This window comes from Salminus brasiliensis, chromosome 11 (genome assembly GCF_030463535.1).
Source record: "Salminus brasiliensis chromosome 11, fSalBra1.hap2, whole genome shotgun sequence".
NCBI lineage: Eukaryota > Metazoa > Chordata > Actinopteri > Characiformes > Bryconidae > Salminus > Salminus brasiliensis.
This window is the reverse complement of record NC_132888.1, coordinates 34,015,139-34,041,600: the sequence shown is the minus strand read 5'-3', so window position 1 is coordinate 34,041,600 and position 26,462 is coordinate 34,015,139. Positions and strand designations below refer to the sequence as shown.

The window sequence follows — 26,462 nt, the reverse complement described above, 5'->3', positions numbered from 1 at the left end:
TTCAAGTACGGCTTGGCTTGACCCGCCATTCTTTAAGATCCACGGAAGTTGTGGAACTTCAAATGCAGACTGAAGACCCTCCTCTTCCAAGAGTACTTGGGCAAAGAGTAGAGTAGTATGGTCTCCATATTGACTTGTGTTTATTAGTATCTAAGCTTAGAAGTATAATTTTAGTCTATCCAAACTAGGTTATTCTTGATTAAACAGTGAAGCAGGTTTGTAGGTCTCTCTGGATTAGAGCGTCTGCTAAGTGCCAATAATGTAAATGTATAAAGGGAACAATTTAAGGGAATCGTATGAGGAAAAGACAGAGACTCGATAGGGGAGCCCATGTCACAGAAATGCATAGAAAAGCCACTTCCATCCTGGAAAAGGACAACAGAAAGAAGATCTTCCATTGATGATTTCAGAATTTCCCCAAGTGTCAGCCTTTAGTTCTGCTGAACTTTCTTATCTGCTTCTTCCTGGTCCAGGTTGTAGTGGGACTGGTGCCTACTTGGGATCATTAGGCACAAGTCCAGGGGTATTCATGCCTTGTGCCTAATGATCCCAGGTAGGCTGACACTTGGGGAAATTCTGAAATCATCAATGAAAGATTTCTGTTGTCCTTTTCCAGGATGGAAGTGGCACCAGTCTGTTGTAGCACACATTAATTTATTCTTTCATTTACACACTCGCACACAGGGGCAATTTAGCATAGACAGTTCACCTACCATGTGTGCTCCTTGCTTAATTAAGTTACTTACTTAAATGAAGCTCATTCCCAGCTTCTGGTCCATTTCCTGTGGAAGAAATGGCTTGCGAAGTGTAGAATTTATTTGGGGTTTATTTCTGTGTACTGATTTAACCTTTTATAAGAGGACAGACAAACCGTAGTGATGGTTTAAATGAAAACCACAAAACCAGAAGAAAAAAAAAGCGAACCGAAGTTGGTTTCTTAACTGCTGTAAGAATTTCCAGGACACACATCATTGGTCTGAGTCAGTTGTAAAAAACATATATGTCAGTTTTAAAATTTAAGCCCTGGCTGGAAATATTTGAAACACACAGACTGCCTCATCTAAGTTTGTTCATTTTCATACTATATGAACTCTATATAAACTATATGAACACACTGTGTGTGTGTGTGTGTGTGTGTGTGTGAGAGTGAAGGAGTGAGTGAAGGAGTGGAGGAAAGAGAGAATAAAAGACTGTTCTTTTCAAACATCCACACTCTACCTGGAAATGAGCAGGAACAGGGAAAGCACCTAAAGATGTTATTCACTTCCTCCTCTTCAGTGGCGATGTTTATCTTGATGTGCGTCATTTTTTTATTTTTTTCATTCATCTGTCTTTAGATATAAATGTCATGTTGACTTCTGTGCTGTTTTATAATTAGTATTTAAATATGTATAATGGAGAAAAGGTAACGGTACAAACTAATTTGAAGAATTCTGTGTAGGAAGATCTGCTAATCATGCAAGATCTACATTAGATAATGAGATTCACATACAGATAATTGGAGCAAATTTTGGGAGCAATTTTCTTCTGTTGTATACATTAAAAATGTTTATAACACATGATCACCTTCTGGTGTCAAAATTAACTAAATGTGTTTGATTAAATTTTTGTTTGAAGTGTTTGTATTAGACTTGTTTTCCTAAACCCTGATACTGAGAGTGCATTATATTTGTTGTTCATCTGGGCCATTGTCTACCATCCCGACAAGAGGTACACAAGAGGTACTTTCAGTTAGAACTTTGAGAGCTTCTAGGGATGTACTGCTGCTTCATTACTTTGTGTTTCCATGCCCAGGTTGTTCTGTGTACGGCCTATTAAAAAAGATAATAATAATTCTTTAAGATCCACGGAAGTTGTGGAACAAACTTCCCCTGGGTGTCTGAACGACAGAGTCGCTCACTGTCTTCAAATGCAGACTGAAGACCCTCCTCTTCCAAGAGTACTTGGGCAAAGAGTAGCGTATTATGGTCTCCATATTGACTTGTGTTTATTAGTATCTAAGCTTAGAAGTATCTTGAATTTTAGTCTATCCAAACTAGATTATTCTTGATTAAACAGTGAAGCACTTTTGTAGGTCTCTCTGGTTTAGAGCGTCTGCTAAGTGCCATTAATATAAATGTATAAAGGGAACAATTTAAGGGAATCGTATGAGAAAAAGACAGAGACTCGATAGGGGAGCCCATGTCACAGAAATGCATAGAAAAGCCACTTCCATGCTGGAAAAGGACAACAGAAAGAGGATCTTCCATTGATGATTTCAGAATTTCCCCAAGTGTCAGCTTTTACTTCTGCTGAAGTTTCTTATCTGCTTCTTCCTGGTCTAGGTTGTAGTGGGACTGGTGCCTACCTGGGATCATTAGGCACAAGGCATGAATACCTCTGGACAGGGCACCAGTCTGTTGTAGCACACATTAATTTATTCTTTCATTTACACACTTACACACGGGGGCAATTTAGCATAGACAGTTCACCTACCATGTGTGCTCCTTGCTTAATTTAGTTACTTACTTAAAACATGAAGCTCATTCACAGCTTCTGGTCCATTTCCTGTGGAAGGTGTAGGATCTAATTGGTTTATATTTTTGTGTACTGGTTTAAGGACACACAAACCGTAGTGATGGTTTAAATAAAAACTGCATGTGCTGCACGAACAGTTGGATTATAACAAGGCCTATTAAAAAAAAAATATATATATATATATATATATATATATATATATATATATATATTTTTTTTTTTTTTTTTTTTTTTTTTTATATATATATATATATATATATATATATATAGGTAGTGACCCTGTGTATGTCATATTCCAAACAGTAGAGGGCAGAAATGTTCACAAGGAAAACATGTTTTGTTTTGACAAGAAGAAAAATGTGTTCAACTTAATGGCATTGCATCGAGAACTGTAATGTAATGAGGCTATGATTCCATGAACTTTTCTAGAGAGGTGAAGTGCAAGGCTATGTACAACAGCAAATGCTAATTCTAAAAGATTAGATATGATGCCAAATGGTGTAAATGACAAACTATGTTATAAGGAGTCATTAACTCTAAAAACCTGGTAGAAAAAACCTAGTTAAAGGAGCCCCCGGAGGGACAAAATATGAGTTTAAAACAATCATTCATGGAAATGTATCAGCTTGAACGCTCTGTATTAAGGAATAAGGGGCTAATATGGAAGTGAAAATAATGCAAAGAAGACAGGGCGGACCAGCCAAACTGAAAAACGTACAGAATGAGGACAAACCAGTTTAGAAAAAACAAGTTATCTGCACTCAGTGTCCCTGACTACAGAAAGAAACAAAGGATATCTAGCGACAACATCATAGAAGTAATCTTTCCCTCTTTTTTTAAATCGGAAAACAGATTTTAATCTCATCCTTCACTCACCAGGAAAAGTCAGATGGGTAAGAAATAAAAAACAGGCTATTTGGGCTGGGTTTACCAGATAAGGATTAAAACTAGTCCTGAACGACACAACTAAATGGCAGTTCTCTTAAGAAAAAGAAAATCCATGGTTAAAATCCTAAACTTAATCCCTGGCTGAGAAACCCACTCATAGAGTTTAGCCTTTCCTCATTGACAAGAACTAATAATAAACATTCATCAGGATGTTATTATTACTACTACATGTAGAATGGGTTGAAGTAAATTATGTTTTGGGTGTCATGTTAAATTCAGTTTTGCATGCCATGTTAGATACAGGAGTTTAAGGATGACACATTTACAAAGGAAAGTGTATGCCTAAATCTCTAAATACACTGAAAGAGAATGTTATTTTAGATATATGTATATTACTGTATGTTACTGTTATGACTGTCATGACGTTCAGATCATCCTGAGTGTGAATAGGCTATTGTGTCTTTCAGATGCCAGATCACAGTCAGTTTCTATTGGAATAGCGATAGCATTCTGCATCCTTGGGGTGTTTGTGCTGGTCTGTGTTCTACAGATTTTTTGGAAGAAACTCAAGAGCCGCTGCAAGAAGAAGCGTACGTATTTATCTTACAATCAGCCCATTATTCATTGGCTTTACCGAGGTGAGGGAAATAATAGTCTTCTTTTGTCTCTCCTCTTAAAGGGCCTTTAGCAAAAGACAAAATCCTCAAGTGAGTAAAATTGAAATGCACTATTTACATGTATACACACACAAGCCACCCTATTTGGTCTTGCAAATGTCTCATAAGTATTATACCTAACCACCTAATGTAATAGTAATTTTCAGTACTAACCCTAAATTTAACTTTACCTTCACAAATGAAATAGCATTTTAATGAAAAATGTAGTTTTAAGCATTATATGAAATCAGAATTAGCCAGGAATACTGATTAACCAGTAACTGGACCTTCTAGAGAGGCGTTACTGCATGTATAATATACACATTTACTGCACTCAGGGGATCTCATTTTCAGTAATTGTGAGACCACTAGCACCAATTATTGAAGTTGTCTGCCTTTTTACAGGAAAGTTGGTCTTAAGAAATCTTCACCTCCTTTCTCCATCAGTGGGATTATAGACAAGAAATGACACCATGTGCTCAAGACATGCATCTAAATATAACTTCAGTCATTTCCTCTGATACTTATTTATTTTGACAATGATTGATTCTTCTAGATTAGCTCACTTTTACAGTATGTAGAATGTGTGGGAATGTTTAATGATTCGTAATTGTAATAAAATGTAATATGTATAAACCCTTACACAAGTTAATGAGATGTTACTCTAAATTCTTAGACTTTTTTTATTTATTCTTTTTCACTTTCTTTTGCCTTAATTTAACAACAAAGCTCTATCTTTATGGAATTCATAAAATGTATACAGTCACCAAAGGCTCTGACAATGTACAATAATGATCACAAGTTGTGTTTTAAAAGTAAAAAAGTAAAGGTAATTTGCTGCTGTGACAGGATGTGGGGCACCAGGACCGTTGGTTTCTGAGATGTTGTGCTCAGTGTTAGGCCTGTCGTGGTTTCCTTTTGCTAGTGTCAAGCTGCAAATAGCAGGTGAGGGAAATCAAGCCAAGACCACTTATGTGAGTATGAGCCTGTAAAAGAAGCCATTCGTTTTCCCCTCTAGTTTCATACAAGTGCTAGACAGGCTGCAATAAGTGAAGAATGGCAAAATGTCAGCTCAAAACCACAGAGGTGATGGAGACGTCACCCAACATGACTTCTTTTTACCTTAATGAAGTTTGAAATCGCACTTTATTAGAAGGTGACTTAATGCATGCATATGCATAAATGTATTTTAAGATAATGTATTTATAAAGCAGTACTTTAATAATTGGAGCGCTCATGCCACTAATTCATCATAGATGACCTACAATGTCATAATGTATTTAGTGATTTAGTGAATCTTTAGTGACAGGACTGTACATACAAGCACAAATCCACTTCTTGAGTAAAATTGGGACTATTAGTAGGACTAACATTAAACTATTACTGTTTATACATAGAAGTCTATTTGTCTAAGTGCAGTTGTACAAGCTAACTTTCAAGAGTAAAAGCACTGTTTAGACGTATTACGGTTACTGGAACAGTTTGTATTACAGAGAGACTAATGTTACTGTAGATATTTCATTCATGTCTCCAGTCATACATTTTCTTAATAGAAACTGTACTTTTGTGCTTAAAGTCAAAGAAAAATATCTAGTGTAATTAGTGATTTTCTTAACTAGTTTCATTGACAGTGATGTTTCAAAAGTGTTATTAATGAAACAAATGCACGTCACGAGTATTGTCTATTCAGTGTACATTTATAGTACTTTATTCAATGCTTATGAATGTGTAAAATCCCAATACAGCACTCAAATAAAGTACTACCCAAAAAAACATTTTAAAAAGCATAAAAAGCATTTGTTTTTGTCTTATGCACTGTGTATTTGTAGTGGTTTTGTCAATTGTCCATTTATACATTAAAACTCATTTCAAGAGAAGACCGCAGGATTCAATGATCCAACATGTCATATTTTTAATAATGCACTCCATGCATCCAAGATGGGAATGAAACATATTATATTGGCAGATATAATCTGCCTCTGATATATATGACATAGAAAATAAGAACAGTGCAGATTTTCCTTTCGTATAAGCAGCAAAAAAGTTGTGTAGCATGATTGCGTGTCCTGCAATGTGACTATTGTGCATGCGCACATTATAGTGTCGATGCTAAAACAATATATTGTGCAGCCTTACAATAAAATGAACGTTTAAGAACTAAATTCAAGATGCTGTGAAATAATCTATTGCTTTCTGGGGCATTATGGTGTTAGCATTTTACCCCAAAATGTGGCGTTTAGCTTCTTGATAGTGTAATTATGTCTATTAACACTTTGGGTCTTAATAATTTGCTGCTGTGAGAATAGTTGTGTCTATTACAAACTATTGATTTGCAATTGGCTCCCATGAAGGAGCATAGAAATGAAATTACATGTCCCAGGAGCTGTACATACAGTTAGAACAACAAGGGGCCTAAAAGAGAATCTTGTGGAACACCAAAATACACTCTTTTAGACTTGCTAGATCTCCATTTACACTAACAAATTGGTACTAATCTGTGAAATAGAATTTGAACCAGACTAAAAAGTGTTGTGAAATGCTGCATCTACATAAGGCTGAGGCCACCAAGAAATTGGAAGTTTTGTCATGGTGGTGCAATGACTATACAGTAAGACGCTGTGTAGCACTATGAGTCTGGCACTGTATTTTAACGCTACTTTCTATTTTTGACTTTGGATGTGGTGTTAAATTGGTGTTAAATATGGTTTGTAAAGTGACCATACGCTTCTTGCAAGTACCAGCATTACAAACCATATTTATTTTTAGTTCACCAATCCTCACTAGCTAGATAAATACAATACATAAGTCTTAATTTAAAGTTGGGGGTTTTGCTGTGAACTTAAACTCTGTAAATGTGTTCTTAAATTACATTTAAATACTAAATGTAAAAAAATATATAGATTACAGGTTCAATGTAGGGCAACTCAACTGTATGGCCAATGATTCAGATGTAACGTGTAAGAACGTGGGTGGCGCTGTTTGGAAATGTTGCATGACTAAGCATTAAAATGTTAAGGGTTGCTGTTCTAAGCCACAGAAACTCCGCATATGTGTTTTCTTTTAAACTGTGGGTAACCTTCCTTTAAACACTGCCTAAAACAAATGGCACATATCACTTATAGAAACAATGATTATTGCTATAATAAAATAATTGAAATGTGATGATTTGCTAAAGTTAATGTACATCAAACTCTTACATTCAGTTAACGGTTTGTTCCTATGCAGTTTCTTTGCTGTGTTGATTTGTTATTGAAATTTCGAATGCAGTTTGCAAATGCAGTTTCCCTCCGATTATGAGTAACTGTGGGATGTTAACCCTTAAAAGAGCATTCAGATTCATTCCAATTCTTCAATTCAATGCTATTTCTGGAACTGGAAGGGGTTTAGCCTTAGAATTCATAATAACACATCTAACACATCTCAAAATATGTCTAGATTGCCCATGTGACAATAGCATTCCTTTTCACACAAAATACCAAAAGGAACATTGTGTGATGATTGTTATTTTTGCTACTGAGGATTTTTCCTGCTGCTGGTCCCCCACAAACAGCTGTACATGTATATTTGCTGGCAAGCTAACAAAGACAGAACTATCAAAACCACATTTGACGTGAAAGAACCAAGTCGACTGACAAGGTAGACAATTTTACCCTATTTTACACAAAACCTTAAGTTGTCTTGCTAGCGGGTAAACCACTGTTGACATGGGCCTTAGCTTATGATTAAAAACTAGTGAGTTTACAACTTTGCTAACACAGCAAAGCATCAAGCTTGTGTAGGAGAACAAGTAAGCAACTAATTAGTTATTACTTACTAGTTCAACAGGAAGAAAGCCATCTGCCATCTGTCGTGGATCATTTTATTTTTCTCTTGCTAACAAGTAATAAATCCGATTATGTTTTCCCAATAATATTTACAGTGTTAAATATTTCTAGACTTCTTCTTCTGCTTGGATTTGCTCATGTCAAAGTTAATTTTGGGGAAAATTAAAAATTGCGGCACCTTTGGATATACATCATGGATTCCTGGGAATCCAAATACCCAACTTCAAGAAACGTGGCTATTAACTATTGTTTAAGGCTAAGTAAACTCACTGATTTGACTAATTTCGAACACATTCGGTAGCTAGGTCAAATTTACTTAAATTCAATGTCATAAATACATTTTTACCCACAGGTACCACAGGTATGGCAATCATATGCCCATGTCACTAGCATAGATTCCATTTGATTGTGGATGTCTTCAAGATTGAAAAATATTTATCCTGTGTTCATAACTGCTGTGTCACTCATAGGGATACATAAAAAAATATCTTGTAGAAAGCTTCCCACATAAAAGCATAAGGAAATCACTCAACCGAGAAATGTGGGGGGAGGTTCAAAGAAGGGACACTGAAATAGACTAACGGACTTTTTCTGAAAATGTTGCACAGATTAACGCTAAGAGAACAGAAAGTGATGATGTTTTGTGGTGATAAGAATCAGTACTGGGAGGCAGTATATGTGTAATGCAGAAAATTTCCATGAGGTACACATTTAACTTTTTTTTGCTGCACTACCAAAGATTCTGTTACAGTACAAAAGATTGTTTGGAATCGCCAGTGTGGTTTACATTTTCTTTAAAGGATAAAGGAAATCTCAAGAGATACAAGTCATTATTCATCATGTTGTATCGTTTATCTGTAGAGTGTGGTGTGCTCCATGGAGAGTGGTTACTAGAATAGGAAGTGGTGAGCTCTTTTGGATCTACCATATTTACCCATAGTTTCCAGATGATCATGTAGATTACATCTCCTGAACCACCTAACTAGCACAAAACACTTGTGGTTTTTTTTTTGTTCCCTATAAATTAGTATCAATAAAAAGGCTGTTGTTATAGGTACATATTTTCAAGTGAAAATAAATGTGTAGATGAATTATTCACTTTGAAAACTTAAACTTAATCAAATGTTAATATATAATCAAATGTAATTGAACCAACAAATGTTTACATGTGTCTATAATGCACGTCCCTGTGATGCAAATTAAATAAGTAATAATGTATATTAAATAAGTTCTTATGTCAGTTATAGCAGACTTCTTACATAGCAATCACTTTTTAAATAGGGAATTAGACAACAAACAGGACCATTGGATACACTTCTTTGTGATTCACTCAAATCAGGCAGTGGTGGCTCAGTGATTACAGTGCTGGGTTATCAAAAACAAAGTTGTGGGTTTAATACCCAGGTCTACTTTTGGACCCTTGGGCAAGGCCTTTAACCCTCTCTGCGCCTCTATGCCATAGCACAGCTGACCTTGTGCTTCTATTAGATTGTATTAAAATAATCTAGGTCTGTAGTGTAATCTAAATCTGCTTTAAAAAGAGTGAAAATAATTTTAAATTAAATAAATCGAAAGCATGTTTTGTTTTGTTTTTTGTAGATGGGGTGGTAGATGGGGCTTCTTTCAATGAAACAGTCCTCCAACTTCAAATTTATTTGTTTAGGTGTGTATGTTACAAAAAATCATCTTCAAAATTGCAATAAATAAATAAATGTTTTACATAATATACAACATGCATGTGCAAATTATCAGTCAAGTAGGCACTGATGATTTCTAATTCAAATTGAGATGGTAAGTTGCTGTCCATAGCCTTTTCTCACAAATAGAATAACATCATCAGAATGTCTATAACACTACCCTCGAGCATAATTCGGAACAAATAGGGCCCACCTCAAATGCTGAAGAGCAATAAAACCCACATGGCTTAGTGTTCTCCTTCTTCTAACACACCTGATATGTCTGGTGTTTCACATATGCTGAAATATTGTAGAGAAAGGAGGTGAATTATGTCATAAAGGTGGGTAATGGTATTTTTTCTTTAGGCCTGGCTTCCATTTCATCAATGTTAGCTTGAAAGGGGTTATATTAGACATACAAAATAGAGTTGTTACATCCCCATAAATTAGATGACATTCCTCAAAGTCTTGAGTTTGTGCTAGTGCCATGAACAAAGTAGTCTAAAAGGTAAATCAGAGTAGCAAGTGTATCAGTTCACAACATATTTTTGAAATAGATCTGCAAGACCCTTTTTCGACCGTTTGAGCTTCCAGCTTTGTTCATGAAATCCATGTGTATGCATATCTGTAAGTTCTGAATAAGGGTCACTCACAAGCAACTCAGAAAAACGTTAGTTTCACGTCCTCAAGTGTGAAGGAATTCGCGTCTGTAATGCAGGCTTGGTTTTCTCCATTATGCAGAAGCAGAGGACAGGGAAACAGAAACGGGGAAGTCTCAGTGCTCATATCTGACTGGGGGAACATTGACTGACTGACGGACTCCTCCATACTCAAAAGATTTACTGTCTGGATAAGATTCTTCCGGTAATTAGAGATGGCAGAGTCCCCATCTACAATTTGACCTAAATCTGTTTGTACTTGGGTCACCGACTGACGGTCTTCAGTCAAAGGTTTCTTAAATTTGCACCAAACACAGTACTCATGATCTAAACACATACATGTAACTTGACCAGACCTATATCCATCTAGTGGGGCAGCCATGTTTGTGTCCATGTCACAAGGCTCAGAAGTCTCATTTTTCACATCCACACTAGAAGGACTCTGACTCCTATATCCATCTCCAATCACCACCTCAGACAACAGTCCACTGTCCTCCCCCTCTAGAGAACTGGACACCTCTCGGTGGCCCATTCCCAAACCACTGTCCTCCCTTCTTTCATTTCTACTATCATGACTTATCTCATCTAGAGAAAGGAGCTCTTCTGTGGCTCTCCTACCGCTTCCACTGCCTTCGGTTCCTTTCAGACTTCCACAACCACTGTCCTCTTGTATGTCTCTCGTCTGTTCATCTGCCTCTGTGTTATTTGCAGACGGTTGCAGTTTTTCCATGCTCACTCCACTGTCAAGGCTTTCTCTCCAATCTTTGTCCTCTTCAGTTAAATCAATCTTCTCCTCTGACGTTTGCCTCTTTTCCTCATTTTTGTTAGTGAAAAGTATCCATCCTTTGTCTGTGACTGTTTCCACTTTATCCAATCCTATAGTCATTGGCTGCCATTTGTTTACAACAGGTTTCTGGGGAAGGGGACATATAATATACTCGCTTATAGCACATATCACAAACCAATTTTATATTATAAAAAATCATTTAAACATAGAGAAAATTGTTGTTTCTATGATGAAAACAAGATATAAAAACAAGCTCATTTACATATTGCCACCTATTCAGCTTACAGACGTTTAGCCCTGCCCATTCATATGGCTGTTTTAAGCTAACATGTTGAATGAACCACAATATTGTGTAGCCGATCAGAATATATATACATTTATATTTAAAAATGACCAACCAAAATAGCTGGTTTTAGCTCTAAGGGTTAAAGAGAGGTACATAACAACGCTACATAATACATAATAACATTGTGAGAGTACCTTAATAGAAATATAAAAATCCGAAAAAAATGCATCAGAATGTTTCTCTGAGAAGCTGCATTAAAAATTTGCTAGCAATTATATATAATATGCTATAATAATATAGCATGTTTTGCATAATGATATTCCTCACCATCAGCAGACTGTCAGTCTATAAGCAAAGTATCTAAATAGGGGGACTAACCATGTATAATGAAATGAGCATACAAATTCCCCTGTTTCCCTGGGTTGCCATATTGGCTGGACTTCTAAGAAAAGCGAAGTGCACAGCTCCACGGATAAGCTTCACTTCATCTCTGATGTTTCTCTGTTCCTTTTTTTGTTCATCAGCGAAACAATCTTTTTCTGCTACTTTTAGTTTTGACGAAACCAACTGAGTACTGTGATGACTCACCAAAGAATCTGGCATTTTTATAGGACGCCTCAAAAAACAGCAAACAAAGATCATTAAGACAGTCACAAAGCCCAAAAGTCCAAGAAAGACAAAGTAGATAATCAACGCCATATCTAAGGGAAAGGAACAAGAACATGAATAAATGGGGTTGCATTGCAGAGTTCATATTTAATGTTCAAAAAGAAAACATCATATTTTAGTTATGCTCTTATAGTATTCAAATAACAAAAATTATGCCTTCAAGCTTACCGATTGGTAGCTGTATGCACTGTACCGAAGACATATTCCTGGCACCACTTTCACTCTTTACCTGCACACGCACACAGTACACCTGCCATGGTTGCAATGAGCTGAACCTAATGTCACCATCTTCATCAGTGTCACTACCACTCTGTGTCTAGAAAATAAAAAAGTACACACACAAACCAACAATTAGTTAATCTTCACCAATTAAAGAAATTAATATAGGTATGTACATGACTTTGAATGGCTAAGAACAGTTTCAGATGTTCAGACCTCTTTAATATGTTATAGTGCAAAATCTACCTGATTATTTTGCCCCTCTGGCCACAGATAGGCAGTATAATCCAAGCCATAGGGAAAGATACCAGACAACTGTTTCCTGTGTATCTTAACTTGTACAGAAAATGTGGTGGACAACAGCGTGAAAGATGGTGGCAATAGCTTACCTAGGACAGCCAGAAAAAGTTTTGTATTTAATACAGTCATTAAAACAAGATGACTAATCTTGATGAATTACAGCTGAATACGAAGAAGTCCGTACAAAATGAATCAGCACTTTAAAAAAGTAACATGTGCATCATTAAAAATTAAGTACTTACTTCTCTTGATGTTAAATTTTCTGTTACTGGAGTAAAAGGTGCCTTGAGATGTGTGAACAACAACTCGAACAACTCTTTCCTCTGACTCGTTGATAAGGGTTCCAATGTTACAAACAGTGTCATGAAGTAGATTACATTTAGTAACATTTTCCCAGACCCATGGATTAACCATGTAGCTAGAAACAAGGACAAAAAAACATACATTAGCTTTTCAACATGTACATTTTGTCCAAAATGTGTAGACCTGCTCATCCAGTGGATAGGGTGCCTGGATGCTTTTAGACATTTTAGATGCTTTTGGGGGGGGGGGGGGGGGGGGGGGTCATAATACAACAAGTATCTGAGTGAAATGGAAAATAAAATAGCTTCTTACTTCGAAACCTGAACTGTATAGAGACAACCTCTTGGATTTTTCTGAGGGGGATCCCAGGTCACAGTCACATTGCCCTCCCATAAGTGCACAGTAACATTCTGTGGTTTCATCATCACACCTGACAAATTGAGAAATTGTTTAGAAGCAGAGAAAGCACTAAGAGGATTTTTTTCAAAAGTTTTCAAGACTTCCAGTTCCGCAAAATAGAAAAGGTTTTAGAATTCAGCTTAACCAAAACTCACCCTTTAAAGATTTGAATGTATATTGTTGAGCAAACATACTACTAGCTCTTGAAAGCTCTTTCAGCTAAGATAATCTTACTACTGAGATTTTTGGGAAATAGAAATTTCAACAGCTGCCCAAATTAACACTCTGTGTATTTCACAACTCTATGAAATATTATGTAGTTTATTCTAAACATTTTTAATGTGGCCATTGAAGCTTTTACAACAGCATATTCCCTGTTTCCACACTTGCTTATTCATGTGAACATAGTGGAAAATGACGCTAAAATCTTTTAAAAGAGGGAAGTGCCTTTCTTACGTCATTGTAATTCCGGAAAACGTTGACTACATGGCTTAGACTTAGATTTTATTTAGCAATGCAGATTTTACATTTAGAAAACCAATAAAAAAACTACAATAATTTCATTCAAAAATAATGAAGCTGATTTCTGTTTCTACAAAGATTCCACACTCATTCACAGCTATGTTAGGTTTTTCTTATTGATCTTGTGAATATTAATAAGCATAAAAAGGTAGGATATCCTTTATTCTCTGGGATTAAAAGTGACACTTAAAAGTTCACCTACCTGATATATGAAGCATTAAGTTGAACAACATGACAAGAGCCAAAACCCAGGGGTTCCTGTCCATGGTTGCGTTAATGTACAGGCATCATACCCAAGAAGACCACCACTGTTCAGTCCAAGTCCACAAATGGAACTATCTAAGACTATTTACAAGATAACTCTCAATGTGTACTGTATTCAGGTTAACGCGAGTAAATCAATTTGTAAAGGATTCCAGCTCTCTGTCTGCCACCAACAGTGTGTGTCTTGTTCACAAGCTGATGCATGAATGTGTGATGACAAATGACTGTTCTTCTCTTTTCTCACACTGTGAACTACCCCAATTACACTTACTCTCCACATATATCTCTCTCTCTCGTATCTCGCCTACGCTCATACGCTACCAGTTCCTGTTTTGCTTCACTCTTCCGCACCTCATACTTTTTTTTTTTTGTTTTGTTTTTTTGCATAATGACTGTAAACCCAGGCACAAGCTAATGATCTGAACTTCTTGACCAATTTAGGTGCAAGAACTATGATGCAAAATGCAAAACATAGTTGAACTCATTTGAACACTAACTTGTTCCTACTACAACTTGTAAATGAACTCAATAATTGTTTAGATAATATCACTAAAATCACTATTTAAATATGTATTGTGTGTAATCAGGAGAATATATACATTATATATTTAGATTTTATTTAGATTTTATATCGCACATACTAGAGCTGTGTGCCTTAGCATAAACACACTGACAAATACATGTTGATAAGGACTTAAGTTAAGGACATGTTGATAAGGAAGAGACAGTGTAACTTCAGCTACTCAAGCTGATGTTAGCTGAGTTCCAAAACAGTGAAAATATACTATATTATGTATTTCTAACATGTTGGCATAATGTTTACTGTGGCACATTGCCTTGTGTAGGAGACATTGAGTTCCCATCAGCATCCAAAACTGCAAGTCACTGTTTGTTAGTGTTAGCTATTAGGATATGGAAGACTGTGTTATGGGTTTCTTTTATTATTATTACTTTCTCATGTTTAACCAATTGCACACTAGCTCGCATGGCTACATGATTATCAAATTAGTCACATGAAATATGATGAGGTACGTCCTCACTTCAGTTATTCACTCTCATAATTGCAATTCTGTCTGAATTAACATTTTCATAGACCCTGTAGTAGAACCCTGTGGTACTCCAAAAATGCTGTTACCAGGTAATGCATATATTGCATTATATAACAATATACATATTGTTTAATATGTATTGATTAATAACAAATGGATTCAGAGGGTTAAATGTTACAATTTTACATCATAAAGTAAATGGAAGTCATACCTAATTGTGGATAATGGTTTCCATATCAGTTATTAAAGTATGAAGTGAAAATTATTTTGATTACACAAAATATCATAGCATTTCTATTTTCTAGTTTCAGATTTGGTTCAGATTCTGAAAAAGGAAACAGAAAAGTGTGTGTATGTATGTGTAAAACATGCCCATTGTTTAAATTACTTACATATACATTAGGTTACTTAACTCAAAGCTATGTGTTAATTGTATGATTTTCTTAAAAGTAGCTTTCTAGTATGTTCTAGTATTTTTTAAATTACACAAGTTCAGGAGAAAACAACACTTACACAACACTCTTTAATTTCTATGCCACCTAAATATTCAAAAAATAGAAAATGTAAGGTACTTTATTTATTTAAAATCAAATTTAATTCAAGGAGCAGGACTTGATAAGGATAATGTTGTTTATGAACACACATAAAATGCTTGTGTATGCATTTTCACTTCACTTAAAGTGTGTGTTTTCATGTGATCTGTCATGGGGTAGCATGTAGGGCCAGATAAGTGCGACTAAAGCCCATTTGCTTGCCGGAGCTGATGTTTATATTTATAAGGTGGATCCCAACTGTGAGGTCTTTGGGGTTTTCTTATTAAGTGTTGGGTGTTCCCAAAGCAAAAAGGGGGATGCATTTTCTGCTCATGTTTGCGAAATAACTAAGTGCTTCCTTAATTTACCATGTGAGATACCAGGCTAACACTGCTAAATGTCACCGGTCATATCTGCCTGCCTCTCCCAAGTTTGGATCTTCTAACACAACAATTATCCAAAGCATGCTTCTAAATTAGCATGAAGCTTTTGCTGGGGCCAGGATCATGAGAATAAAAAAACACACCCTGTGTCTGTGAACACTGAAGGTTCACAACAAACGGAAGTTGTCTTTTTTTCGGTTCATTTGGGGATTTTTTTTGCCTCTCCCCCCGCCCCCCTCTACACACACACAGCTGTGGTTTGGTGTTTTATAGTTGCTTTTGTAATTTAAAATAAATCATTAGGAAAATCTTATCTTTTTAAAGTTGTTGCTGTTTGCTGTAATCAAAATAATGGTTATGATAATAGTTTGTATATAATCTTAAATTTTATAGAATTTTTTTGTTTCATTTTATATAAGAGAGTTAAGCAAAACATTGCAAACAAAGGGCATAAACTGTAGTTTCTACAATAACAAAAAATATTTTTCTTTGCTTAGCCTGTAGAACCACACATTCAGACCTTGCCAAAAGCAATCACTTGGAATCTAACGCCCTCTTGTGGTCATCAATGATAGCTGACAAAGCTAGCTTGTAAGGCAGGTGTACCTGTTTAATGTTTGCATCCATGTTCATCCATTATAATAATCTATATGCTTGATGTTTGTTTGTTAGTTTTGAGTTTTGAGCTTAAACTACACTGCAAAAAGTAAATAAGTGGCCAGATGGTTTCCAGGACCTAACTGTTAAATGAAAAGTATCCTACTCTTGTAAGCATATATTATTCAATAATGTTAAATAAATACATAAATACATGGTATAAGTGTAATTTAGTACTTTTACAATATTAGGCTGTTGACATGTTTCTCAATACTGGTGTGCAGTTTTCAATATGATCCTTTTTTTCCTAGAGCATATTTGTACTTTGAACAAACTACAGCCATAGCCAGACTTACATGGTGATACAGTACTTTAGCGCAGTAGCATATTCTTAATCACAGATTAAGAACACAGTGTTTGAAAACTCTGTGCCCAGTGGGACCTATATATATATATATATATATATATATATATATATATATATATATATATATATATAAAAGAAATACATATTACAGAAACTTAGGACTTACAATGCCTAGCATAACACATGATTTGTCGTGGGCGGATCCTATTCCTGGAGTCCTTTGCTGCTGCAAATTTCTTAGACACGCCTCTCCAGGGCTACACAGCATTATTATGAGGATGAATAAAAATAAATGACTTAAACACAAGGAATTGCCACCAACTACTACCACACCAGCTCCACAAATTGCTCATGTGTCTCAATGCATTCTTTTCACAGTAAAGAGCTTTTTTTTGTTTTTAATTTACAGCCGAATTGAATTTTACCGTAGATGGCTGTTTTTTAAAAGACTACTGCTGAAAAATGACTATTATGGACAATGCAGCTACTTGTCAATAATATTTGTACATTCTGGAACAAAAAGCACTTTTTCAGAGTTTTGCGTTTCTACTCTCTGGCTGTTCAATGATAAACCATTTAACACTTGCTGTTATTTGAGTTTCAGTGTATCTGAAGCAGTAGCCTAAAGAGGTTGCCAAGAAACTGGTCTGGCAGGTGTGACACTGACACATGCTAATCGTCCCTCCAGTGAGATGAATGAGCAAAGGAGAGAGGGATTGTTGGAGAAAAGGTAGTCCCACCCGTCAATGGGGATAGAGGTCAGCCTTCGACACCAAGGAGAGGCTCATTGTTCCACCAGGACAGTGGAGACAGGACCCACCTACACCACACCAGCTCCTCTCAACTTCTGTAATGGCACACCATGACCCGGTATGAGCTCCCACCTTTTGTTTGTTTTTGTTTTTTATGAAACTGTAGTGTTTATCTGTAATTGTGCATTATATAAAGTATGTGTATGTATGAGTGTATGTACTTTTACTGTATTCTGCATGACCTGATTCAAGTCTAATTCAGATAAATTAATGTAGCCAGTTCTTTTAAAATTCTAGTCAGTAATAGCTGGAACAGAGCAGTTTTTAGATTCAACTGAATTTTATTCTTATTTGAATAACAGTTGACCTACTTCCCTACTTTTTCTTCTTGAGTCTTGTGGTGCTGCTTTTGTCATTGAGTATTGATAAAGATTTCTGTGATCATGTAATCATTTTATCACTAATCTTGTAGTCTTGAAGTCTGGAAGTACAAAGAGTTTATACAACAGTGACATGTCACATCTAGTTTAGTTATATCTAGTTTACTTATGCAACACAAACTAAAAGACAAACTGAGATACTGAAACAACCATCTGATACAAGGTCTGACTGTATAGAAAAGGTGAAAATTTTCTCGTGATTGTTATTTTAATCTGTCTTGGCAGATCTTCAGATGTTTCCTGTACACTCTATACCATAAACATTTAATGCATCTTTTGTATGTACCTTTAGAACCTTGAGTCTTGAGAATTTCAGCAAATCAGTTCCTCACTGAACTTCAAATAGATCTTTCTTGATTGTTTAGTGCGGTGCCTTTGGCAAAACCTGAAATGTGAGCCTTATACCATTAAAAGCATATTTGTCAACCTACATATCAGCTGCACAGGCAATCACCATATCATATTTAGAGTCTTTTTCTTTGCATATGCCACAAAACACTGCATAATGTGTTTTGTTTTAAATTAACTTAAGTGCTGAATAGTGAATGCACCTCTGTTCTCACAGCCAAGGGTTAAGTGAGCAAGCAATATTTACAGGATTTACAGTAGTAACTTAATACTTTTTATAACTTGTCTATCACTGAAAAACAAATTAAAATAAATAAAAAGAGAATAAATATATGCTATATACAACAGGCCTCCAAAAACATACTCCGACATTCATTTATTTGTTTAAATGTTAAAGCAAGTGTCCTCCTAGTGTGTGTGCAATGAGGGGGCGTGACCATGGCCAAGGTATGGGGTGGAGGTGGTGGGGGTGTGTTGGTTTCTTTAGGGGGGGTGCCATTTCATTGAAACAGAACAAAGGAACAGCTCATATAACAGAAGCATTAGAATCATACATGCAATACACCACTAAGAAAGACACTGCAGGTGTTAATGTTCTCCAGTATCCTCCTTGGATTTTAGATGATCATCTTACTCTCTAAAAAAAGAAAGATTTAAAAAAAAAAGACGAGGTTAAGTTTTCTTTTCTTTGTTGTAAACACTCGCAATTGGAAGAACCTAAAACAGGAACATTCAGTTAATGGCCTAGCAGCGCTGTTTAAATAGTCTTGGTACTAAGACTGTCAGACCAGACTTTTTTAATAGTAGGAGCATTTCACAATCATTAAAGATGTAGAGAAGTTCTCTATATAACTACACCTACTAGCAACTTTGGCCCAGTGTTCTATCTTTGTGATCCAACTGAACAGACGTACAGATTTGTAGAAGAGTGCAGTTTGTAGAAAGCAAACTGTAGTATGAAAGTATGAAAAGAAAGCAAACTGCTCAAAACAGAGACCAACCGCTCTTTTTCTGACATTTCATTGGCTGCCTGTCAGTTTACAGGAGAAACCAAGGCTGTGTCTGAAGTAGCTAGCTTACTTTATGTGTAGTGAAGTGATGAAGATCTTTGTAACGAAATCACAAAGGCAACAAGACATCCTGACGTTTCCAATGCTCACTGCTAGATACGAGCGTTTAGCTGTGTTGTCATTATCCATTAGCATTTTTGCCCAATAAAGTTGAAGACTAAATTACTAAACATCGATTCAGACATGACTGGGTGCCTTCCGGTCTCAGAATCCTGTTTGAGTATGCAGCATTTCTTACCTTTCAGTCACACCACAAGACTGTGACTCAGGTTGCCTTTGCATGTTGTTGCTATGACATGAAAAAAATCAATGGATCTTAATGTAGGTTTTCTATTAGAGTTACACAATATGGGTGAGAAATTCCAAAGTACACGTTCTGCATTACTGTACTCTGTCTGCCTGCAGATTTTAACATCGTAGATGTATGATGTATGACCTACAAACAAATATACTGACGAGCTAAATCGAATGTATGTTTTGCTGTGCTAAATGGGTTTTAATACTAAAATACTAAATTTGGTATGTCAAACTCAGCATATTTCAAAACGGTATAATATTAAAATTGCCTAATAGACACATCAAATAAAAAGTACCTGGACATAACTGCACTAAACACTGTTAAAAGGAAATAGGGTTTTCCTTTTCTTTTCAGATAGGTGGCATTGTTTTTCAGAAAGTTTATTTAGCTAATTTAAAAGAAAAACACATCACAATGAGCTGACAATGCCATATGTAACCACATACATTAAATAATATTGTTCCCACGTTGTTGACACCTATTAAAAAAGCAGGGTTCCCTTACTTCCCCTACTTATAAGTGATTTAGCAGTATTTGTTAAAAGAAATGTGGTTTAAATATAAACAAAATTTAAATGATGCAGTAAGTAACACAACATTTTAACTATATAGATTAATATGTATGATAAATAATGATTTTTCATGTTTTCTTCTTTCTTAGAATGATCCTCCTCCTCCATACTGCTCAGTGGCAGTGCACACCCAACCATCTCTAATGTCATATGAAGAGATGATCTATGGAGTAAGTTATGGAATTGTCCAGAGCCCTGGCCCAAAGTATATCCCTCAGAATCCCCTGCCAGTCGCAGTTCCAATCATCACTCAACACAGTTTCCGTAAGTATTGGTGAATCTTGGAAACAAAGATATTTCCACTCAATAAACTTGAAAAAAATAATAATATTGTATGATTTCCATAAGAAAAATGTGTATAAAATATACACTAACCATTCCCTGTACTAGAAACACCAACTTACACTCACAACGCTGGCCTGCACCTACATCTGTTGGTGAATGCATCAGAGTTGGGTACATGTTGTGTTCCTGCCAATGTTGTCGGAGGCAGTTCGGAAAAAGAGACGCTGGCCGTGCACATGTTGGAGAAGATGTGTCAGGAACATTTCATGTGATAGGGGAAGAATATGTATGGGTTGGATAAAAGTTTAAAACGTAAAAAAATTGCACCAGCAACGTCAACCTAGAAGACATGGTGTTTCGAAGAGAGTGACCTGTAAATATGCAATATGAAAGAATAGATTTGGTAGAACAGTATATTTCTGAATGTCAATTTGTAATGACAAAATACCACATTAATGCAGGTCTTAAACTAGTACAATATTACACTTCTTGACTAAGACATGACATTAGAGTGAGCCCTGTGGTGTTTTTCTTGCAACCATAGCACCGCCTAGCAGTAAGAAGAAGGAGTGCTGTGTTCGCAGTGCCCAATGTTATGGTGGATCAGGAGCTACATTTTTCTTGCTTACCCTTCTTGCGGTGACCATCTGGCTAGGAAGTAAGTAAAAACAAGCTCTGACTAGGTTTTTCTTTAAATATTTTTTTGCTATTTGTTATCTGCATTACAGATGATGCAGATAAAGGCTCTGTTTTTAGGGGGAGCTGGGGGGGGGGGGCATTTCAGAGGTCCCAGATGGGGATTATGCAAAATCAGAGGTTTTCAAGCTCTGGCCTGGGCTCTTTTGTCACATTCACCAAAGTGAAGCAAAATTAGACGAAAGAAAAAGATTGTAAGATTAATAACTACACCTTTTTTAGACACTCTCTCTCTTTCTCTGTGACAGTACATTATGGCACAAGGCTGGCATCCGCTGCTATAATCCAGAATCCTGGTGGAAGGGAGGAAAGTGATGGAGGTGCAAAGCAGTGGAGTATGACAACAGCTGATTCTTGCTCCAACTTCACAGTGGAGTGTGACTCTGTCCATGACTGTAAGCATGGTAGTGATGAAACCAACTGTGGTGAGTTCATACATTTGCTATAAATTGCCAAACACAGAGAAACTGTCAGCATAATGAAGAGTCATAACTGAGATATTATAGTATGATACAATAAATGAACACGCACAAAGGCTTTACTAATTCACCTTCTCATTTTTTTATTGTGCATCAGTGAGATTTGCTCAGGGTGGAGTTCTGCAGGTCAGAACTGCTCTGGATGGCCAATTCCTCCCAGTGTGCTCTGAAGGCTGGGATCAAAGCTATGCTGACCAGACCTGTGCTCAACTAGGCTTCAGGCGGTAAAATCTGTTCTGTGACTGCATTTACTCTTGCAGTAAATTTGTACCTGTTTCAAAATACAAAATCACACTGATCTGACATAAGGTATGTACGTTACAGTAGATTTACATAGTCATTGTGCTTCCACCAGGTCATTTGCCTCAAATTCAGTAGAGAACAAGATGTATCCTGTGTTGACCTTGCAGACCAGAACATCTCAACTTATTCAGGGTTTTGTCAATGTCAGGTAAGAACACAGAAATGGCTCTCTTATCTGTTGTATTGGAGTGGAGCTGCAGCCAACCTCTATTAATTATCCGATTCAGTAATTGTCATGTTATAATCACACACTGTCTATTGTTATTCTTCTGTTCTACAGCTCCTCCTGCCCAAATGAGAAAACAGTCACCCTTGAATGCATCGGTATACATTACTTTATTTAATTATAAATGATACGGTTTCCAACTTCAGACTTTAATTATATTTAATTCAGTTCAGAATTTTAATTAGCACTCATTTTAGGAATACCTCAACCAAAAATGTTAGTGTTGCTAATAATGTATTAAAGCTAATTAAGCCGTTAGCACATTATATTAGCAAATGAAATGTGATTTTTGGATTAATAATTAAAGGAGGACTATAAAAACTGTCACTAATGGTAAAACATTTTATTTGTAGAAATCAGTATTTAAGAGGGGGACGTGGGGGCACTGTGGGAACTAGCTGACTGCTGAATTTACACTCTGATAACAGGTGTGAAAACAAGTGCAAGGTTGCAGCGATGTAGCGGCGAGTTAAGCCATTCCAAAGAAAAAAGAGCAATTAAACTGGGATGAACCAGTCTGCTTAATGTGCCTGAAAACTGATGTAGAGATGGAAGCACATCCAATAAGCAGGAAAAAAATATCTCTGTCCTTCCAACACCAGTCACTCAATCTGGGTCATTTTTGTCTAAACACTTGAAAGTGTTCTGTGGAGAGCAGAATGTTATCTTGATGTTTTGAAATAATGCAAGATGAGAATAAGAGCACAGCAGCCATTAAAAACATTTTATGCTACTCTCTGTATACCACAGTAATATTTGAAGGTGGTAAGAGAATGTGAAAAAAGTGGATACAGCCCAATTTTATGCTGCAGTGTAAAAGGATTAGGCCATGTCTCATTGTCACCTTTTCCTCTTTATTACAGACTGTGGAAAGCAGCAGATTACCTCAAGAATAATAGGGGGAAGTGTTGCGCAGCTTGGCCGCTGGCCATGGCAGGTTAGCCTGCACTTCAATGGGGCTCACATCTGTGGTGGATCATTGATCTCTCAAGACTTTGTGGTGACAGCAGCCCACTGCTTCCCAGAGTCAGTATGCATACTATAGGCGAACAGTAATAGCCCTGATTATTCATACTTTAATTATAAAAATGGATAAAATGTTGTAATAAAAAAAGTAATATCTTGCTAAATGTTACGGTTAAAATTATTGTACAACTTAGCAGTTTTAAGGCTATATGGAAGTCAATTTAGTAAAAGATTGTCTTCGTGAAGCTGTTCTATGTGATAGGTTGTATCACTGTGTTGCTGCCATTCTTGGCGAGAGAGAGAGATAGAGAGAGTGACCATGTGGTTTTATCTTCCAGTTCAAATCCTTTGTACATGGATGTCAGACGCTGGCGTGTGTATACTGGTGTTGTCTCTCAGAACAAGCTTCGAGACCTCTATTATGTAAAGAACATTTTGCTGCATGATCAGTACAACAAGGACACCAATGATTATGACATTGCTCTCCTGAAGCTCACCAGTTCTGCCGAACTGTCCAGTGAGTATATGACTTTTAACTTAGGCAGGATTGAGCTGAGTCTGTTTTGCATCTTCTGCCAGGAAGGTAATGTGTATGTGGAAGGGAGGGTGGAGGTTTTGTGTTTCATGCATGCGTGCCCACTAATTTTCAACTTTCTGACATCCAGGCACTGTGAATCCAGCCTGCCTTCCTGCCTTTAATAAGAACTTTTCTTATGGAACAGAATGCTGGACATCTGGTTTTGGGACAACAGTAGAAGGAGCAGGTAAAGAGTAGTTGACCAGATAGAGACAATAATTATACAAAGAAAATTGTAGTAAGATAATTAAAAAATAAAACAAAGATGTTTATATAAATACAGAAATCCATCACAATATGAGCTATATTATAAGGTTTCTGATATTAGATTTGCCTTTTCATGTCAATAATCTGCATACACAAGTACTATCTGGCTTGGTTGACCTGCTGTGTGTGTTATGTCTTTACAGACACTGGCTCTTTGGACCTCATGGGGGTAGCAGTGAGCATAATCGACGTGCGAGTTTGTAATAGTAGTGATGTTTACCGGGGACGGATCTCTGTCAACATGATGTGTGCTGGCGACTTGCAGGGGGGACGGGACTCTTGTCAGGTGGGTTTTTTTCTACTAGTAGTTCAGCATGCACATTATATTAGGCCAAAAAATGCCCTGAAGCAAATCCATTCTTTGCTGGTCCAATTGCTTTGAATGCTTCTTTGAAGACTGTTATTCCCATGACACTAATTTATTCTGGTGCTTGGACTGGTATGGCGATGCATGCAGGGAGACCATATGCTACAGACATATGTGTTCCTTGTTCATGTTACTCCATATATTGTTTAATTATCATACAAGTACTGTAATATGAATAATCATAAATATAATAATAGAAATATTATATTATATTATCATATGATCTTGATATCTACTATCCTTTGTGGTCAAAAATAGATTTGCAGCATTTGACAGTCAATTTTTCCTTATCCTTTACACCGTTTAGCCATACCTGCCCCTGTAGGTCCCCCTTGTGTCCTGTAGTATGGCACCAAGACAACAAGTCCCGTTGTGATGTTGGGCCTTCATAAATCAAATCTATTAGCCTTAGGTGCCTATGTCCCGCTGCACCAGTTACCCTTCTTTGTATCACTTTTTGTATGTGCTGAAACAATAAACACAGACTATATACACATTAACACTATACATACATACACAATACATAGACTATTGCACTGTTCCTAATGTATAAGCCTAATATGTAAGGTGTGAGGAATATACAGATATTTACATATTGCTATTTATTTAGACACTTGATAAAATATAAATTGTTTAAATGTAAATAAAGTAAAAGGTAAAAATGTCTTGCACAGCTTGACAACTTGACAGCTATACATCCTTCCAGACATGCAGAGCTGAACTGTCATTTCACAGTGACCAAAATTAGTGACCAATTAGTGACTAGATTGAACATTGTAATGTGTATCTGACAGTCTTTTTGTTATTGTTTTATATTGTTAAAAACGTTTTCCCGAGTTTTCCTGGAACATTGAAACCAGCTGTGAAACTGTTGGAGCCCCTAAAGGAGTAGCTAATTCATGTATTAAACAATAGTCTCCTGTAACCAGAGCTCTTTTAACAAGCTCCTCAGTGGGAGCTTCACTAAGCGGGACAAACCTGTTTGACATGTGAAACAATGGAGAGTGGTCTTGTGGTGGGCTAGTTTTGGCTAGCTCTTCTTAAGGCAACTGGGGCTGCTAGCAGTGAATCCTGCTCTCTATCACTTATAATAAACTTTGGATGTGTATATCTAATGGGCCCACCTTCTCCACCAGACAACTAGCTAGCTGGCTAGCACAAACACAACCTCTAACATTACCAGTAGTGGTGGAAAAGGGGTTTAAACATTCCACACTCTAAGCAAGCAAAAAACTCCACATTCACCATAGTTATGCAGGTACTTTACCACTTTTGTTTAAATAAGAACTTACATCAAAAACAAGCTTTATTGCAGGGACAAACAGCTACTCTGCTTTCTGTGATCAATATCCTGTGGAAAACTTACGAAATACTTACCTCCTGCTGATACAATGGTAAAAGCCACTGAGTAGTGTTAAAATCAAATCATACAGAACAGTTGTCTTGGTGTTCAGGGGGACAGCGGGGGTCCACTGGTGTGCCAGGACAGTGACCAGAAATGGTACCTGATGGGCGTGACAAGTTGGGGGATGGGCTGTGGACGAAGACAAAGGCCAGGCGTCTATAGCAAAGTGACCAGCCTCCTGCCCTGGATACACAGCATGATGCAGGTGAGAAGATCATGAAGACATAGTGGCCTCCATAACTATTAAATAACACTATAGTAAATTGCAAATTGCAGATAGATTTCCAACAGGTGCACATTCTTCAGCGCAACTTCAATCTTTGAAAGTAACACAAAATACTCATATACTCCCAGGGCCAATACATTAAGAATGCCTTTGTACCTACACTAATTTGCCATTTTAACAGCTATGCATGCAACATTTGTGCATTTTGTACTGACTGTAGCCCACCTATTGTTTAATAATGTTTAACAACATTATTATCTATAATATATGGTCTCAAACTATTCACTT

General features: G+C 36.5%; 2 protein-coding genes across 2 annotated transcripts; one reads left to right on the top strand and one right to left on the bottom strand.

The window, feature by feature from the left end:
- Positions 1 to 9,526: 9,526 nt before the first annotated feature.
- Positions 9,527 to 14,203, bottom strand: il10ra (interleukin 10 receptor, alpha). The gene is made up of 7 exons (XM_072691312.1): positions 13,908 to 14,203; positions 13,097 to 13,214; positions 12,724 to 12,899; positions 12,428 to 12,570; positions 12,131 to 12,278; positions 11,882 to 11,994; positions 9,527 to 11,133 (listed from the first exon to the last, which is right to left on the bottom strand). Exons 1-7 carry the CDS (start codon positions 13,969 to 13,971, stop codon positions 10,222 to 10,224), a joined length of 1,674 nt encoding a protein of 557 aa, XP_072547413.1. The 5' UTR covers positions 13,972 to 14,203; the 3' UTR covers positions 9,527 to 10,221.
- A 3,547-nt stretch (positions 14,204 to 17,750) lies between these two features.
- Positions 17,751 to 26,168, top strand: tmprss13a (transmembrane serine protease 13a). Its single transcript, XM_072690915.1, has 12 exons — positions 17,751 to 17,768; positions 20,467 to 20,641; positions 21,207 to 21,320; positions 21,607 to 21,783; positions 21,935 to 22,061; positions 22,193 to 22,288; positions 22,421 to 22,464; positions 23,230 to 23,392; positions 23,671 to 23,849; positions 23,998 to 24,096; positions 24,320 to 24,462; positions 25,998 to 26,168. Exons 1-12 carry the CDS (start codon positions 17,751 to 17,753, stop codon positions 26,166 to 26,168), a joined length of 1,506 nt encoding a protein of 501 aa, XP_072547016.1.
- Positions 26,169 to 26,462: the final 294 nt, after the last annotated feature.

Coding starts and splice junctions, on each gene's coding strand:
- tmprss13a (XM_072690915.1), top strand. Junction 22,289..22,420: donor CAGGGTTTTGTCAATGTCAG/GTAAGAACACAG, acceptor TCTGTTCTACAG/CTCCTCCTGCCCAAATGAGA. Junction 22,465..23,229: donor AGTCACCCTTGAATGCATCG/GTATACATTACT, acceptor TCTTTATTACAG/ACTGTGGAAAGCAGCAGATT.
- il10ra (XM_072691312.1), bottom strand. CDS start 13,971: ATGGACAGGAACCCCTGGGTTTTGGCTCTTGTCATGTTGTTCAACTTA. Junction 13,215..13,907: donor CTTAATGCTTCATATATCAG/GTAGGTGAACTT, acceptor TCAATTTGTCAG/GTGTGATGATGAAACCACAG. Junction 11,134..11,881: donor TAAAAATGCCAGATTCTTTG/GTGAGTCATCAC, acceptor CCCCTTCCCCAG/AAACCTGTTGTAAACAAATG.